At 57.5% G+C, this 18,048-nt stretch overlaps 1 protein-coding gene across 6 annotated transcripts in view; it reads right to left on the bottom strand.

Annotated features, from left to right (window-relative positions):
- The window catches only part of SPEG (striated muscle enriched protein kinase), a 55,770-nt gene extending 41,297 nt beyond the window's left edge, over positions 1-14,473 (bottom strand). For 2 of the 6 annotated variants that reach the window (XM_077155225.1, XM_077155233.1), the window contains exons 1-4: positions 14,086-14,473; positions 5,233-5,322; positions 4,813-5,149; positions 779-2,079 (exon numbers count right to left, since the gene is read on the bottom strand). In XM_077155225.1, coding sequence (XP_077011340.1) covers positions 779-2,079; positions 4,813-5,149; positions 5,233-5,322; positions 14,086-14,473 — 2,116 coding nt within the window. Of the gene's footprint in view, positions 1-778; positions 2,080-4,812; positions 5,150-5,232; positions 5,323-5,924; positions 5,955-6,218; positions 6,908-7,894; positions 7,968-14,085 lie in introns of those variants that run through there. The other 4 variants (XM_077155226.1, XM_077155227.1, XM_077155234.1 and 1 more) reach the window with 4 other exon arrangements.
- Between the last annotated feature and the right edge of the window lie 3,575 nt (positions 14,474-18,048).

The following is an 18,048-nucleotide window of genomic DNA, read 5'->3' as shown; positions in this document are numbered from 1 at the left end:
CTTAGGAAGCAGCTGGGAGTGGAAGTGTGTCAGGAATGGCTTCTCTGCTTCTCCCCACAAGACAGGTCCCAAGTTGAAAGTTGAGGATGAGCAGGAGTTCACAGGGGGCAGGCGCATTTGGGCATCACACGGGAAGGTTGGGAGACCACACGCAGGCTGGCATGTGCAGGGGCCATGGTCAGCTCTGCAGTGCAGGGACATAAGGACGGGAGACAGGAGGCTGGATGGGGAGGCTGGGTCAGATCTTAGCAGCCTGAGATGGGCCAAGGGATGACACAGCAAGGGGGAGGAAATCACAGGGTGGAGTTGGCTGGCCCAAAGGTAGCCTGTAGCGGATGTGACAAACGGTGTTCTGAGACTGACCACCAGTAAATTTTTGCCTGTGGAGGGGTAGGAGTGTGGAGGTGTGCCTACAAGTTCCCACCAGTGCCTACTTGCACACTTGAATTTTGGTCAACAGCCAAGCAGGCCACAGGACCCAAGGAATCTAGTGCAGGCACCTGGGCCCCAGACTTTGCTCACACCTCATTCCCACCCAGTCTTCATCAAAACACACTCACACTCTGCCTCACCAGCAGGCAGGTTCTAGCACAATCCTCCACTCACACTTGAGCCTGCGTTCACCCTTTCCTGGGCAAACTGTACCCTCAAAACTGCCACCAGAAACCCCCAGCAAGGCAGAAGCCCTGACCGCGCAGTCTTGGCCTCTCCAATCCCCTGACCGACTCTACCCCACCGCCAAGTCCTGGTACCTTCTCGGCTCACCCTGCGTCCTTACCTAGTTCAGGCGAGGTGGGCCGGACCCGGCGACCTTTGCCCTGGCTGCGTGTCCCTCGGCGGTCCCAGGCTCCCCAGGGACCATCCTCCTCCAACCCTCTGCGCAGCCTCTTCTCGGCCTCAGGCCCCGCCCTGTTCCTCTCCAAGGTCTGGGGCACTGCAGTGTCATCTTGGCCCGGCGTGGCCCAGGGCAGGAAACGCACAGCCTGCGTCGGGGGCTCTCGCTTCCGACTCAAAGGGACTTTCGTCCTGGTCTCGGGGAGATCCGCGGCGTGGGGCGGCACCGGGCTCCGGCACTCCTGAATGGCTCTGCCCCGGGTCAGCGGGAACTGGTCCCGGCGCCTAACCTCCTGCTGCGGGCCTTCCCCCGGCTCCGTCCTGCCCGCCGGCCCGCGGCTGCGGGGTCTCCCTGCCTCATCCCCAGGCCTCCCCGCAACGCTCGGAGGAGGCGTCTGGGCGACGGCGGGGCTCTCGGCCCGCGGGGTCTTGGGGGTAGAGGACCGAGAGAAGAGCGGGGGCTCGCCGGGCTCGCGGGGGGACGGGGCGCGGTGCAGCGTGGCGCGGAGGGACTCGTGTGAGCGCACCAGCTCCTCCCGCGACGTGGAGCGGCGGATGCGGCCCAGCTCCTGCGCGAAGCGCAGCTCGAGATCAGAGGCCGGACTGCGCTGCCGCGTGCGCTCGTCCAACGAGGCCGCCTTCTGTTGGAACAGGCGGCGCCGCTCCGCCACGCTGCCGGGCTGCGCCCGCAGCTCCTCCTGCGAGGCCCCGGGCGTGCCCCACGCCGCGCCGCCCTCAGACTTGGGCTGCTCCAACGAGCGGGCCTTGCGCAGGGGCACCCAGGGCCGCAGAGGCGCCGGCGGCGAGTCGCTGCGCTCCAGGCTGCGCCTTCGCTCCTCGAAGAACTGCAGCTTGTCCAGAATGCGGGAGCTGGCGCGCACCAGCCTCGGCGAGCGGCCCAGCGCGGACAGACGGCCCGAGGCCTCGCTCAGTGGCGTCTGGGGCCGGGACTCCGCCGTGCCCGCCAGCGAAGGCCCAGGCGACTTGGACTTTTTCCCTCGCTTCTCTTCCGCGGTGGTGTCCTCGGGCAACACAGACTCCTGAGTGCGCCGGTGGGGTGATGTGGAGGTGGCTGGGGGCTGGGTGCTGGGACCCGGCGGGGGCCGCTTCCCCACCCGAGGGGAAGGCGGGGGGAGCAGCGCGGACTTGGAAGGAGGTGGTAGGGCCGGGCGACGCGGGGCTTCGCTAGCCGGCTGCGGCTGAAGGTCAGGTTCGGCCCTGTGCAATCCGCTCTGAGGGACGCTGCTGCAGAACCAAGATGGAGAGGGGTAGAAGATTTAGGGAGTCCCTTCTCCTCGATCCTCAGCTCAGGACAGGAACTGGGCGGTGGGGCATGCTCGGCAGGCTTGGGGGTGACATGGTCCAGACCCTCCTACCTCCCCCAAGAGGAGGGCACAGCCAGAGCAGGTGCTGGGGGGAGAGAGGCTGCCCGCTCTGGTGCCAGAAGATTGGGCTAGAGGCTGGGTCCAGGTACAGACTCAGCCTCGAGGGCTCTGGCCAGCATCTCTCCCCAGCCCCAGAAGCCAGGAAACAGCAGAAACAGAACTGAGCATGAGGGAGAGAAAAGAATGAGGCGTTGGCCCCAAAAGATGAAATGGTGAGGGAAGAAGGGAGGGTTGGGTGGGGAGGGGCCCTTTCGGAAATGCAGCTTCCCACTTATTCCTGCCCCTAGCTGGCCATGACACCCCTGCCCACTGGAGCAGGACACACCCCTTCACTGAGGCCCCTAGAACACCAACTTCCTCCTCCATCAGGCCAAGCCCCATCTCCGTGATTGCCTGGCACTTCTAAGAACCTCTGAACCCATCCCTCACACCATCAACAGCTGATACATCATAGCAGGTGGCAACTGAAAGCAGAAGGCTAGGAGACTCAGGTTCCAGCCCCCGTGATCAACCTACCAAAGGGAAGGGTAGCTTGGGTCCTTGGAAACCCCCCTGAGAAGCACAGAGTGCTCAGAAGTAGCTACTGATTGGACCTCAATAGGGTGTGGAAGGGGGGAAGAAAAAAGAGCTGGTCAGGCCTGGGTACCTGTCTCACCTAGAGGGCTCTGGTGCCTCAGTTTCCCCATCTAGGCCCTTGGGGGCTCATCAAAGAGAAGTATGAAAAAGGAATTTGGGCACTATTAGCATCATACCTGGCACATTAGAGGCAGTTCAATTAAAACTTGTGAAATGGCTCATTGAATACTTGCCGTGTGCCAGACATGTACTAAGTGCTTATAATGCATGGCATCATTTAATCCTCTCCACAAGCCTTTGAGAAAGGAATTGTTACTACCCCCATTTACAGATGAAGAAACTGAGCCTTAAAGAAGTGACACAGCTAGGAAATGCTTGGAGCTAGAATGAAAACCTAGGGAGCCTGACTCTTGAGTCCTTGTTCCCTGGTTTCTGTGGGCACCGAAGGGAGGAGGAATAGTAGGGTGCCATCCATGGGCAAAAGTTTTAGGGATGCCTGAGTATAAGGATGGTCAGCCACCTAGATCACAGACCCCCACCTCTGACTGGCTGGGGGCAGAGAGGGTGGCAATACTGAGTGCCCTGAGGGAGCAGAATCTGAGCCAATACCTCTGGGAGGCAGAATCTACTCTGGGGGTGGGGCAGCAAAGTCCCAAAACGATGGCCTCTGGGCACTGGGTGAGGCCTGGAGAGAAATTGAGGACAGTAGGGGAGGCCTCTGCCAGCAGCTCCAAGCTCCAGGCCAGCCTCTGTACCACAGACATTACTAAGGAAATGGGTTCCTCCGAAGTTGCCATAGCAACTCCAGGCTCTGGCTGGGACCCGGTAAAGAAAGGCAGGGAAGGAAAAGGCAAGTCCAGGGCACAGGGGCACCTGGTTAGTGGCATCAAAATAAAGCAAGGGATCCTGCCCCAGCTCCTACCCCTGCCCCTGTCCCGGACCTCTCACCTGCCCACTCCTAGCCACTCTAACCATGCTCAAAACAGCCTCCCCCCACCAGGCCCCCTCTTTCTCCTCCATGATGGTACCTCCCCCCCACACCCATCTCCATCACAAATCAAGCCCCCTATCAGCTCCCCAAATGCCCCCCAGTACCTGTCATCAGCCACTCCCCTCTTCTGCGATAACACACCCTCCTGTTTCTAGCTGCCAGCCCCCAGATCTCCAAAAATGGCTCCAGTGCCTCACGCCAACACCTCCCTCTGCTCCTTACCGCCCCCCCCGCCAGGACAATCCTCCACTCCACCCTGGAGCATTTCCCACAAGGTCCTCCCTTCACTTGCCCTCTGTCTCCGTCACTCCAGCCCTCTACCTCCACCCAAGTCCCAGGTCCCCATGCCTTCCTACCCCCAGCCCCCTGCCTCCCGCGTACCCCACAGTCTCGTCCTGCTTTCCCAGGCCCCTTGCCCCATCTGTCCCCTGACCACCTCACTCTCTTCTCTCTCCTGGTTGCCTCTTGCTTGCAACCTTCCTCTCTCCTGCTCTCCCGGGAGCTGCTGTGCAGAAAGGTTCCGTTCCTCCCAGAAAAAGGCCCACATGGGAACAGGAATGTGCAGAGATGAAAAGACAGCAGCTGCTGAGACAGCAGGCACGGAGGGGGCCCCCCAAGGGGCGGAGGGATCCTGGGGACAACTGGAGCCTGAATGGGCGAGGCAGGAGAGGGCCCCTGGGAAACTGGAGATCTTGGAGGAGCCAAGGAATGGACAGAGGGGTCCACGAGACAGTGCAGATGGCATGGTGAGCCAGGACAGGTGGGAGCAGGAGGATGTGGGCGGTGATGGGAGAGGAGGCGGATGGAGCCGTGTGGGAGCAGGAAGCAGGGTGGGGAGTGGAAGCGGTGGGAGTGGAAGCGGTGGGGGGGGGATGGAGGAGTGCTCGGAGGGATGCATGGTGGTAGACTGGGGAGTGCAGGGGGGATGGGCGGTGGAGGCCTGGAGCGGTGAGGGGCAGAGCAGGACAGCGGGGTGGAGTCGGGGTGAGGTGAGACAGTGCAGGCCCATATCAGGCTGTTACTTACACGTGGATCGAGAGCGCCCGTCCTCTGTACAGACTGAACGCGCTGCCGTACAGGTCACTGGCCACCGAAAGGCTATCCTCTGACCCCCAGCTTGCGCCCACCAGATTAGCTCGAGATGCCCGCACCAGCGGCTCCACCCCCAGGTGCCGTGGCCCGGCCCCGGTTGCCTGTGCTTGCCTTGGGCTGCCCGGGAGGCGGTGGGCGCCACCCCCGCTGCCCGCTTCCTGCTCCAGGACCGTCTGCCCGCTGCCCCACCAGCTCACTTGCTCCTCAGAGGTGCCTGTCACGGAGGTCGGGGGTGTGTCCAGGGAAGTGCCCACCAGGGTGTCGGAGCCCCCTAGAGAAAGCAGCACCGTGAGGCCGTGGCACCTCCTGTGGGAAGCCCACCTGCCTGTTCTCTGAGCACCCCAGATAGCTCACCCGTGGGGGTGCTGAAGGCCCCATCATCCCGAAGCTCCAGGCGCTGGGTCCCCTGCACGTCGCTGATGTCATCCTCACCCGTCTCTGAGTCTGGAGAAGAAGGGGTCTGTGTGGGCAGGGCTCTCCTCCCTCCGCCTCCAACTTTCCTCTAGCGGCCTCTGCCTCGCCCCCTCAGCAGCCTCCATCTTGCCGCTGGTGGGGCTTCCAGCACCCCATCTTTCTCTCCTCCTTTGCTCTGCTCCGCCCATCCTGGGCTGCTCAGGGTAACCCCTCCCACGCCACGGCCCTGGCTCCATCTCTGAGCCCCTGGCGACTGACCCCTGCCTCCTGGGAGCACCCGAGGCCAGCATCCACTCTCCCAGCCACTTAATGATCACCAGGGTCTTAGCCCCTCTACCTCTTCCCCTTCTCAGTGATAGAGCTTGAGTCCCTATGCAGCCCCCCCCCACCCCAGACAACAAGGTCCTAGATTCCAAGGCTCAAAATTCTGGGTTTCAATACTCCAGGAACAAAGGGGGGGATCACCTCAGAGTCGTACTTTCAGGGCACGCCACCAACCACAGGGCCAGCCCGTCCTCCACCCCAGACCAGCGGGAGCGAATCAGGGAACGGCTGAGGCAGGGTGAGGAGAGGCCAGGGCCAGGCAGGGGAGAGGGGGGCGTGGAGGGTGAGGGCAGGAGCCAGTTTCCTACCGTAACTTTGCTTTCTGCAGGAGCGGAAAACTTCGCTTCCATAGGAGCAGCAGGAGAGAGACATGGACAGACTGTTATCAGAGCGTTTGTGGGGTGGGGCAGGGTGGGCAGGCAGGACAGAGAGGGCACGAGGGTGCCCAGTGCCCAGAGATGCACTGTGGGGAAAGGGGTGGAGGGAGGGAGACGCCTAGATGGGCAAAGTATCTGTCATTCTCTAGTGGCCTGGGGGCTCCCACTGGGAGCCTTACTGGTTATTTCAGCTGCCCCACTGATTCAGATACCCGTGGTACTTACTGGGGCTTGCGCATGTCCACAAGCTGTGCTCTCCCTGGCCACGTATGCACAAGTACACACGCACTTGCATACACACACACACACACCCCTGCTTGTGCTCAGTCCAGCCACAGACCCCAGGCCTCTCATTAGGGTTTCAGCCCCTATTATCAGATTTGCATTATGCTTTGACCCCTTACAAACCAACCCTATCTGCCAGTCACCTCTACTGCTGAATGGTCCTCAAAAACGCCCAGCGGTTAGGCTAGTTTTCTGGGCATATTTTCAGCTTTCCCAGATTCTGTCAAGTTCTGTGCCTCAGTTTCCTTATGGGTACCATGGCAACAGGGGCCATGGACTGGTTGCCAAAGGAAGGCAGTGAGCTCCCCCATCGTCCGCCCAACTTGGCCCCATGGAAGGGGAACAGTGAGTCCAGGCCCACAGTGGGGAGTATAGTGCCCCTCCCACCCCTGGATCCCCACTGCTAGGTCCTCCCTCAGCTGTAGGCCCCGGGGACTTTCTTGGGTAAGTGGGAGGTGAAGGTGGGCCTGTGTCAGGGCTGTCTCATGGGCCATCTTCAGGGCCTTGAGGCCTCCTGGAGGGCCATGGACCAAGCGGAGGACAGAATGGGCATGGGCTAGGGCAGGGACGGCCACGGTCCACGCACCATGGGTGAGTCGGCCAAAGGCCCGGCGGGAGTGGCCGGTTTTCTGAAAGAGAAAAGCCAGAGTGAGTTATTGAGGGGGAGGCTCAGCCCTAGCGGCCCTGTACCTCCCATCCAAACCTGCGAGGTCAAGTAGAAATCAGGGGGTGGACAGACCCAGAGCGGCGAACTTCCCTGTGAGGACCATCTCCCTTCCCACTCAGCCATCCCGGCAGAGCTCAAGGCTACCCAGAGAAGAAGGAAGGAGAGGACAGCAGAGCTGCGGGTCAAACGCTGGGGCTCTGAGGCTTGGACCTGATGCCGGGAGGGCTGGGACCCACAACAGCGGAGACACAGAGGATAAGATAGGAGTCGAGGAAGTCAGGCCGAGGTGGAGGAAGAGATGGGGGAGGGGTACTTAGCATGACTGGGAGATGTAGGGAGAGGATGCAGATTCCTGCTGCGGGGAGGGCAGACACCTGGGAGAGGTGTCGGGAGGGCGGGAGAGGTGTGATGGGGGCGCAGAGGGCAAGATCCCCCAAAGGGTCGGAGCTTCACAAATACGGAAGGAGGCCCGGGGCTGCGGCGGACAGGGCAGGGCTTGGGGAATTCACGGAGCTCAGCTCGGATCCGTGTGCGTTGCTTTCGGGAGCTCCGGGTGATGGAAGGCTCCAGAGTGGGGGGCTGGGGAAAGCCGGGCGGGGGGCTGGGGGCTGGGGCCGGGATTGGACAGAGGCGAGGGAAGACGAAATGGCAACCGAGCAACTGGACGCCGCACGCCAAAGGCTGCGGCGGGGGCCTCCCGCGGTGGTCGCGGGGACTGCGGGCTGTGGGGGGGTCTGCCCTTCAGCGTGGGCAGGGGCCTGGGCGCTCAGGACGCAGGTCGGGGAGTCCCCGGGGCGCACCCGGCCGGCCGCCCTCCGCGAGGCTCGGGTGGGGCAGGCGCGGCTCCCAGCGCCCCCTCCCCCGGGCCCGGCCGCGGCGACCCGCCCTCCCTCCGGGGCGCCCGGCCCTCCCTGCCCCTCCCGGCGCCGCCCGCCCCCGGAGCCCTCACCTGGAAACGCTTCTTCACCCACAGCTTCTTCATGGCGGGGGAGGGGGCCGGGCCGGCGGCCGGGCGAGGAGGGGACGGGCGGGGGCGGGGCGGAGTCGGAGGCGGGGCCGGGGGCGAGCTGGGGAGCGGGCGGGAGCCGCGCGGGTGGCGGAAGGAGCCTCCGGGCCTCGGGAGCCCGGGCGGGGGTAAGGTGGCGGTGGCGCCCAAATCCCGCCTCTCCCCCGGCTACCCCCCCCCACTTGGTGCCCCTTCCTTCCCCTGCGCCCCCTGGGGTGGCGCTCACCTGCCTCCCGGCCTGACCACCACTCACCTGCCCACGGTGAGAGCCCCGCACCCCCCCATCCCTGGGCCCGTGGGGAAACTGAGGCACAGAAAAGGGTACAGGGGACTTTAACTGGGATCACTGGCTCCTTGGCAACCCAGCATGGCCTCCTAGCCACCCCTACCCCCTCCCACGGGGCCCCTCCAGAGGGTGAGCATCATCTGCACTTGCTCACTCCACACACGCCCACACGCACCCTGTGCCAGGCACCACCCAATCGCCACAGCCCCAACACACTGCTGGGCACGGAGGGTGTCGGAGGTGGGGGCACCTAGTCAGACATGCCACCAGGTTATTCGCAGGTGTGGGGGGCTCCTTGCTAACCCAGACCCAGACCGTGAAACCCCCCCAGGCTCCTTGGGATAGCCAGAGAGGGCCCTAGAGTTCATTGATAGTGGTTATTCTGTCCCTGTCCCTCAGCATACAAACACACACACACACACACACACACACACACACACACACACACACCTGTGCTGAGGTGCCCAGAAGTACTCCTGTTATTCACAGGTGAGCACATTCACCAAACATTTTTGTGCGTACATACAATTCTACACCCCAGCCCCAAACAAATCATTAAACATCTGTTTCTTTGGCATTTAAGTGCCAATCACTGTACAAATGATACTTCATTCATAACCACCCTGTGACCTTGAAACCTTTATGAGCATCCCCCTGCCCATTTAACTGACAAAGCAACTGAGGCTCAGAGAAGTCTTATCACAGCCAGTCACATGGTTCTGCAGGCTTATAGCCTACAAATTCAAATTCCCTCCTATGTGCCCATGTAGCGCCTGGTTTCTGAGCTGTGACTACTAAATAATTATTAGTAACTCCGATTGCATGCTTACTATGTCCCCAGCATTGTGCTAAGCTTTGGATATGAATACAATCATTTAATCCTCACAACAAGAGGGAGACTTGTTTACTTACCAAGGCCACAAAGACAGTAATTGAGGAGTCAGGATTCTAACCCCAGTCCTTTAACTGGGTTATTTGGGCACTGTGCCCCAAAGTCACACTTGCTGATTGGTCAGTGGGCCCCTGACTTTCTTCCTTTAAACCTGGGTCTAACATAAATGCAGGTGTAGACCCAGGTACTTGGTTCGGCCTGCAGCATATTTTGGGTGCGGCAGGTGTGTTCCAGTTTCCTGACCACAGCGCCTTGCTCATTTACAGCTCCTACATGGCCCCTGAAGTCATTTGAGTTGTGACCCCTATATTTTACAGTCGAAGGTCATGTCTTGAACATTCTGCAGGTGGTCCCTTCTCCCAGACCCCCAGAGGCAAATGTGGCATGTTCAGACACATACATAAAGACATGCACTGCGGGGCGCACAGTGTGTCTACACCAGTTCTAGCCAGAGGACCCTGGACACCTACAGGTGCTTTCCCTACCCACCCCCAAACACACCCACTCACAGATGGGGTAGCCGAGTGGGGAGAGGTGAGGGGGTAACTTGAGCCCCTGTTCCCCAGGAGAATCCGAGGGGCTGGCACATTCCGTAGCAAAAATAACCAATGGGCAGTGGGTGTGAGTGACGGGACAGCTGGGCCGAGGAGGGGCCTGTGGGATTCTGTGTTCCTGTCCTGGGCCTGTTTCTCCCTGGGACATGCTGTCAGGGTGGGCCTCCCCGCGCTGGCCCTGGACTGCCCCCCCACCCTTTCCCCATGACTGGGCAGCTGTATCCCCTGCCACTTCCCCAAACCCAGTCTTCGAATTTCTGCACAGCAAACATTTCCTCTTCCCCAGAGAAAACCCAGGCCATCGCTGCCTTGCCTGATGTCTCACATGGACCCTCCTCTGAGCCAGATACACCTTTTCTCCCCTTCTTCACCTTTGCCTCCTCTCTTCCCACTCAATTCAGTTTCTCCCTTCCTTCCCTTTGCTTACCCTGCTCTGTATTTCTGAAATGCTATTTAATTTTATTCATTTATTATGTTTAGGACATATTGTCTGTCTCTTCTCATTTGAATGTAATCTCCAGGAGGGCAGGGATTTTGGTCTGTTTTATTTTCCATAGATGTATCCCAGGCATCTAGGACACAGGCTGGAACACAGTAGACACTCAGTAAGGATGGGGTTGGGGTGGGGTTTGCAGAGATGGGGTTGGAGAGGATGAGGGGACTGGGGGTAGGGGGAGTAAATTGTCCTGGAAGAGCTCCAGCCGGCCAGCCCTCTTTCATTCTCTATCCTGACTCAGACCCCTTCCAGGAAACAACTGGGGAAGTGGGCTTGGGGTGACCATCTCCCTATTCCATTCAGGATCTTCCTGAAAGAGCCTGGCCTGCTTTAGGAAAGGATCTCTCCCGCGTGGGCTCTGGCTGACTTGCGGCCTCTCCCCTTCCTCCCAGGCCTCCTCAAGGCTCCTGCTCTGACCCCTCTTCCTACCCCTGCTGGGTCTTAGCCTGCTGGTTACTGGACCGAATGGATGATGACATTTCCTATACCCGTTCCCAACTCCATAGTAGTTTCCTCCTGGCTTTTCATCCAGACATTCCAAATACCAAATTCTGCCTGAAAAAGATGATGAGTGTAGACTATTTGTCAGGATCTGATGTATTCCCCACCCCACCCCCACCCCTTGCCTACCCTAACTTTCTCTCCCTACCTCTAACCTCTCCATGCCAAGCCTTCAAGTCCCCAGGAATGGTTCACTACCATTTGTTGACCTTTAGCTCCTCAACACTACCATTTGTTGACCCCAGAGTCTTCCAGACCTTGACTGTGAAACCTCCAACCAACAGACCTGGTGAGCATCAACGCACCCTTCCTCTTGGCCGTTCCCATTCCTCCTAACCCCAGTCCTTTGATGCAGGTCTCTCTGGTCACACATTTCACAGGCTTTGAGAGTGGCTCCTGCCCTGGTCACTTGATTTGCACAGGCTTCTTGGCCAGTACAGGTGGGAACTAGATGTCTTGAAAGAGAAGGATGCCTGACCATCTTGGAGAGTGGACCAGAAAATGTTTAGGGGATTTTTACAGAGGAAAAATGGTTATGGCAATATATCCTTGACATAATCTTACCACGCTTGTCTTTTCACCCCAAAGGCAACATGGCCCCAGACCCAGAGACCTGGTTTTCAGTGCTGGCTGTGCCACGTCACTAGCCATCACATCAGGTACATTGGGTACATTTCTACTCAGAATTTTCTTATGTGTATAATGGTCATAATAATCCTCTAGGGCTTAGAAGATTAAATGATTCAATGAGATGAGGTAAAAGAAAGGGCTTTGTACATGTTAAAAATTCTACAGGTATCCTGCATTTCCACTATCTTCACTTTCTTTGTTTTCTACTCTTTACTCATTTCTGTGTCATCCACCATCCCCTGTTTCCCATCTTCCACACTCTCCAGCCTGCAACCCACTCATCTCCTTAGTGCCTCAACCTCCCAGAGCCATGCCAATATCCCTCCATCCTTAAGCTAGCATCCCAGGCCTCAGTAGTGCCAGGGACCTTAGCATCACCCGTCTTGCCGAGCCAGATGGCAATCCCAGCCAGGAAGCTGCCTCCTTCCCTCTGCAGCCAGGTCCTTGCTTGGCTGCTGGCTTCCTCAAGTACCTTGAAGTCCTCCACTGTTGAGTTCCATAAGTGAGTCTAAGAATTTCCAAGCTGCTTCCCCAGCTGCCCTGAGTCAGGAACTGTCACCAGGCAGAGGCTGGGGGTCTGGGGGCAGGGTTTGGACACAAAGATGGAGAGGGAGCCAGGCCCACCGGTCAGTCCCCAGGATTATCAAAGCAAAGCCCCTCTTCACCCAAATCCTGGGGGAGGCATGTGGTAGTAAAGTACATGGTCCTTTGCTCTCTACTACCTTCTATCTGTACAAAAGGGACATCATTTAATCCCTCTGGGTCTCAGTTTCCCCAGGGATCCCCAGGGGATATATCCAATCTTAGTAAATTATAGCACATTGCCACATTGTAGCAATTCATAGATGGTACCTATTCATTTTATTATAAATGACTACTAATAATTATTTTCAACTAATAATAATAAGGCTGATTTGGGGATAAAGATTTTACTCATATGAAAAATTTCTAAATGTGGCTTGCTACGGCCTGACTGCTTTTCCCACTCACAGATGGCCCCAATTGCAGGCATCCTCTTTTAAGGTGAATGTCAAAAGTCCCCAAAGTGCCAGCCCCACAGCATTGAGGGCGCTTTTTTCACCCTAAGCCACTCAGGCCTCCACTTCCACCTCAGCTGCCTGGCCTGGAGACTGTTTTCCCAGGCCTCTCTCTAGGTATGCCCAGCCGCCGAGATTACAGAGGGGAAAGAAGCCGCCCTTCATTCCTTTCCCCTCGTTGGGGGGCTGGGGCAGGCCAGGATGCATACATCCTCGGAAGGCCAGGCCTGAGCCAGCTCAGATAGCAGCTCTGCCCCTCACATTGGACAGCTCTCCCTCTGACTCCTTCCTCCAAAATTTCTTGAGTAATAGTAGCCAGAGGACTGAATTCTCAATTCTTGGATGGCTATAACTAGCTATGTATCTTTGGTCTCCTACCTTTTGGGCCACAGTTTCTTAACCCGAAAAAGGAAGTGTTTGGAGCAGCAGTTCTCTGTGGTCCTTTCCAACTTTAAACAAACATTCTAAGCATCACTGTCCTCTCCGCCCTTCGTAATCTCTCTCTTCCTCATTCATATTCTCATCAATGTCTTGCTCTTAGATTTAGTCTCTGTGATCAGCCCCCTTTGCCCCTGAGAGGTCCAGACCTAAGATATCCAAGAAATCTACTCCTTCCCCAGCCCAGAGCTCTGCCAGGACCCTCTCTCCAACCCCTAGGCTAAAAGAGCCCCTGCCTAGCCTGGTACTAGGCCAGCCATGAGCAGACAACCAGAAGTCAGCCTTGCCCCTCCCTGACTCTCTCTGGCCCAGGCCTGGTCCACAGGGATCATAAGGAACTATTCTCTGGAGATTCTAGGAGGGTGGGCAAGGCGGGGCTGGGGGAGAGAGAGAGGAGATGCTGACAGAGGGAGGCTGAGCCCAGCTAAATCTCCTGACCCAGCTGTACCCTGGAGCTTTCTTTCCTCTCCAGCTGCTTTTTTTCCAGGCCCCAAGGACCTATCCCAAAATGACAGGGGCCCAAGTGCCAGCCCTGAGCATCCCTTACTAGGCCTTCCAGATGACCATTCCAGAATCTCAAGAGACTTGGCCCGTGGGCTTTCCACACCAACCCCACATTCGCATCTGCATGTACATGGCTGAGCCCCCTCCTCGGCCTATATGCACAAACGTGCACAAGCACATACACACACACACACATGCTTACACCCACCTCCATACATACCCATGGAGCCTGAACCCTAGCTCCGCCTCCTGATGCATCCTGTTCATAACCTTCCACCCACCAGTCTCTTTCACCCAGCCTAGGGATGACCACACCAAACTGGCCATAGTACTGACCACGATGAGGTTTTACTTTTCCCCTCAACATCCCAGCCTGGACCTGGGGAGCTGTGCCCCCTCCCTCAGACATGCACACAGCAGTAAGAAGCAAGTCAGGGGTCTCAACTTTAAATTGCTGGAGCTGAAGATGACACATTTCCCCAGGAAGTCTCTATAGGGGAATTAGAAGAGCTTCCATTAAAGAATTCCCAGAATGGCCTGAGTGGAAATCAGATTTTGCTTACTAAGGGGTGACCCTCGACCTCTGACCGTCCTATGGGGAGCCTCTCTACCTTGACACCCCTTTCTCTGCATTTTCCCCTTGATCTGCACTTTGATGTCAGAGCTGCTGAGAAGCCAGGGGACCTGGGAAGAAGGCATGTGGAATGCACCGGTGCCTCCCCCACGTGGCCTGGGCAGCCATCCTCTACTCTGCGCACCCCACCCCGGCCAGGCCCGGCCCCCACCTCCGCATTACCTCCGACCTCCAGCACTGTAAGAACAGCCTCACAGGAGGCCTGGCCCCGCTGGTTCTGGGCCTTGCAGCTGTACACGCCGGCGTCCTGCACCCCGCAGCTCCGCAACCACAGGCAGCTGGAGTCGGGGGCCGGTGGGGGCAGGAGCTGCCCATCGCGAAACCAGCTGAGGCTGGGCTCCGGCGTCCCGCTCACCACCACCCGCAGCCGCACGTCCCTGCCCGCGAACACCGCCGCGTTCTTCAGCGGCCGCAGAAAGACCGGCGCCCCGGGCGCGGCTGGCGGGGTCCCTCCGCCGGCCCCCACCTTGGCCCTCTTCGGGGGCACCCCGGGGCTGGGGGGTGCCCTCGTGCCCACGTCCTCGCCTCGCGTGCCCCGGGCTTTCTGCATGGTCTCTGCAAGCGGGGCTGGGAAGGAGGGGGCGCTGGAACCTGGCGTCCACGGGGCACCCGGGGAGGTGATGCCCTGAGAGGTGAGTCCTGGGGGGCCGGCGCCCTGCCTTCCTGCTGCCCGCCCGCCTTCGGCCTGTGCCACCCAGAAGGTCACCGGGGCGGGCGGCCGCCGGTTGCGCCTCGGGGGCTATTTTTAGGCCCCCCGGCTCGGGTTGCGAGAGAGCTGTGGAGGGAGGGGGCAGCCGAGGAGGGGACTTGGCCTTCCCTCTGCTTCTTCCCTCCCTCCAGGAGCCCCCATTGCCTTCCCTGATTTAAAGGGCCCCTGGGGACTTCTTCCAGGCCCCCTCCCCCACTGGTGCGCTGCACCCCCCCTCCACCAGGTTGGGGAATCTGGTTAGCCCTGGGCCCAATCCCATCTCCCATCCCCCCTCCTCTCAGGTCCTGGATTCCCAGCCTCGTTGGGCTGAGGGACAGGAAGAGGAAATGGTGAACAAGGGTGAGGTGTGAGAGGCAGGTGGGGGGCAGGCCCCAGAGGAGGTGAGCAGATGGGAGAAGAGAGACCAGGTGCCCCCGCCCCTGCACCTCCATGGTAAGCACTAAGACTAGGAGTTCGGAGTTTGGGTGGATTCAGGCTCTCAGCTGGTCTTGCCCTTAATGCTGGGTGACCCCTTAACCTTGCTCAACCTCCGTGACCTCATCTGGAAAAATGAGTAGGAGGGACATTCCAGGCAGAAGGAGCAGCTGGAACAAAGTCCGAGCATGATAGGAGTAAATGGTGTCTGGGAAGCAGAGATTGGAGGGATGGAATCGCGGTGAGGGGGTGGGGAGTGGAGGCAGGGAGGTAGGGCCTGGCCCCAAGGGTTTTGCTTGTTCAGATGGCTGTCTTGAGGAGTAGGGCCCCTGGACTGAGGCTGCAGGAGAATTACATAGTCAAAGACATGTTTTGGAAGGTTTCCTCTGGCAGCCGCAGTGCGGTGGGTGGGCTGGAGATGGAAGCCTGTTAGAGCCATGGTTCTCCAAGCGTGGCGCCTGCTAGAAGGATGGATTCCCAGGCCCTGCCTCCAGGAACGCTGGTTGGGCTGGGGGTGGGGGGCCAGCAGAGGTCCAAGAATCTGAACATTTAAAAAGCCACCCAGGTGGCTCTGATGCATCTGAAGATTGAACTTTGAGAAGCATCAAATTAGGACATTATTGCTTTGACGAGTCCAGTGAGGTCTTGGTGATGGAGTGCTTCCATATCCTGACTTCCGGGGTGGCCACACAAATCTATACCTGGGATAACATTGCATAGAACTAAATGTACACACCCACACCCACACACACAATGTACACACACACACACATAGCTCTGATGAGTGCTCTTAAAACTGGTGCCGGCTGAATAAGGTCAGTGGACTGTATCAATATCCATGTTCTGGTTGTGACACTGACCTGTAGTTACATGAGATGTTCCCATCGGGGGAAACCGGATGAAGGCTGCACGGGATCTCCTTACTTCTTATAACTGCCTGTGAATCTACAGTTATCCCAGAATGAAAAATTAACAACAACAAAAAGCCCAGGTGACAGACCCAGGTCTGACCTTGAGCCCTGAGGGCTGAAGCCCGGAGCCATGAGATGAGAAGAGCTAAAAAGAACCAAAGGGAGAGCCATGCGAGTCCTTGGAGATGGAGAAGGGTACTCTCAATCTTGCCTGCTCGCCCTCCATCCTCGGTCTCAGAACCTGGATTAAGAGCATGTGTGCGCGTGTGTGTGTGTGTGTGTGTGTGTGGAGAGGGTACAGAAGAGACTATTTAAACACTGAATTATGTTCATAGGGATTCAGAGCCTTGGGGAATGAATTGAATTTTTTTTTTTTTAGTTTGCAGGTGTTAAAGCTCATTCTTTGTGATGTGCAGTTCTCTGGGTTTTGACAAATACATAGCACCAAGCATCCACTACCCCAGTACCATACAAAGCAGTTCCATCACCCTAAATATTCACCTGCACGATTGCTTGGTAGTCAGTCACGCCCCCTCCACTAACCCCTGGCAACCACTGATAACGGATTGAATTCTAACAGGTAAAAAATGCAGAAGCTATTGCAAGCAGATGGAAGATCAAGAGCAAAGGAATAGAGACTGCTTTTTAAAACTGATAACCCAAAGCCAGCTAGCACCAAGCCCTAACAATTTGCCTGGAATGGAGTCGGTGCTTTGTAAATGTTGGCTGGTTGGTCGATTGAATAAATGAACCGTATGGTCTGGGGCACCTCGCTTGATACCCAAGCCTCAGTTTCTCCATCCAGGGCTTATTCATTCAACAAACATTTTTGAGTGGCTACTGTGTGCCAGGCACACTTCTTGGGACCAGAGATAAAGAAGGGCATAAAACAGAGAAAACTCCTACACCTTCTTGCTTATATTCTGGAAGAGAGACTAGCAATACATATAAATAAATAAGGAAATTATAACGATCGTTAGAAGGTAGGAAATATTATGGAGAGAAATTAAGTGGGGTAAGGGTGATGGGGGTGCGATGAGCAATTCTTCTTTTAAATAGGGAGGTTGGTGTGGGCTTTAGGGGCAGCATTTAAGGCAACTTGGAGGGTGTGAGGAAGCAAACCATGCAGACCTCCGAGGAGGACGGCTTCAGGCAGAGGTGGGCATGAACCAGGAGAAGACCCAGGAGGCCAGCATGGCTGGGGGAGTGAGATGAGGTCAGGCAGATAGCAGGGGGCAGGTCACCCAGCATCTTGTAGGCCAGAGTGTTTTTATTCCGAGTGAAACTAGAAATCATCTCAGAGGCTTTTGAGCAGAGGAGTTACACGATTGGGCTTACATTGTTGTGATGGCATTAAATTATTATATTAAATATTAAAATGAGTATTAACTATTTAAAAGGGCCTGGCACAGAGCCTGGAACATGGCTTGTGTGTCTCCTGTGTCCACATGTCCACAGAGGGGGCGTTCATTGATGTAAGACATGGGGCCTGGGCAGGGAGGGCACAGCCCGTGTGGGTCACTGGCGCCCTCTCCCGGAGGAGCCCTTACCAGCTAGGGCAGCTAGAAGCCGGTGGACCCTGGCCAGGCCTGCCGCCTAGGGCAGCTGGCAGCAAGGCGCTGTCTGTCCCTCAGCCTGGGCCCCACAGTGCCCCGCGGCCTGGCGCCGGGCTGGGGTTGTGTGCTGCCAGGCTGCCCTGCCTTGTGATCACAAGCCTATGGTGTCATGGAAAGAGATCTGGGCTCCGGAGGCCAAGGAGCCTGCAGCCGGATCCTTCTCGGCCACGACACGCTGTGTGACCTTCGCAGGTCACCCCACCTCTCTGAGCCGTGGGGAGTTTCCTCCAAGTCATATTGATGTACCATGTGCCTGGCACGTGATAAAAGCCCAGTAAATGTTTTGTTGAATCAGGGAAAGAAGTGGGGGCCATCAGCCTGTCCTTGTGAATATTAAATTTAGAGAAAAGTAAATAAAAGTGCCTGATGAGTATTCATTCACACACACAAGTTATTTAAATATTTAAACATTTAATGAGCACCTACTGGGTGCCAGGCACCAAAGTTATAGTAGTGAACAAAACAGATAAAAACC

Source organism: Tamandua tetradactyla, chromosome 3 (assembly GCF_023851605.1).
Source record: "Tamandua tetradactyla isolate mTamTet1 chromosome 3, mTamTet1.pri, whole genome shotgun sequence".
Classification (NCBI taxonomy): domain Eukaryota; kingdom Metazoa; phylum Chordata; class Mammalia; order Pilosa; family Myrmecophagidae; genus Tamandua; species Tamandua tetradactyla.
The sequence above is the reverse complement of the archived record's forward strand: the minus strand, read 5'-3'. Positions and strand labels throughout refer to the sequence as shown.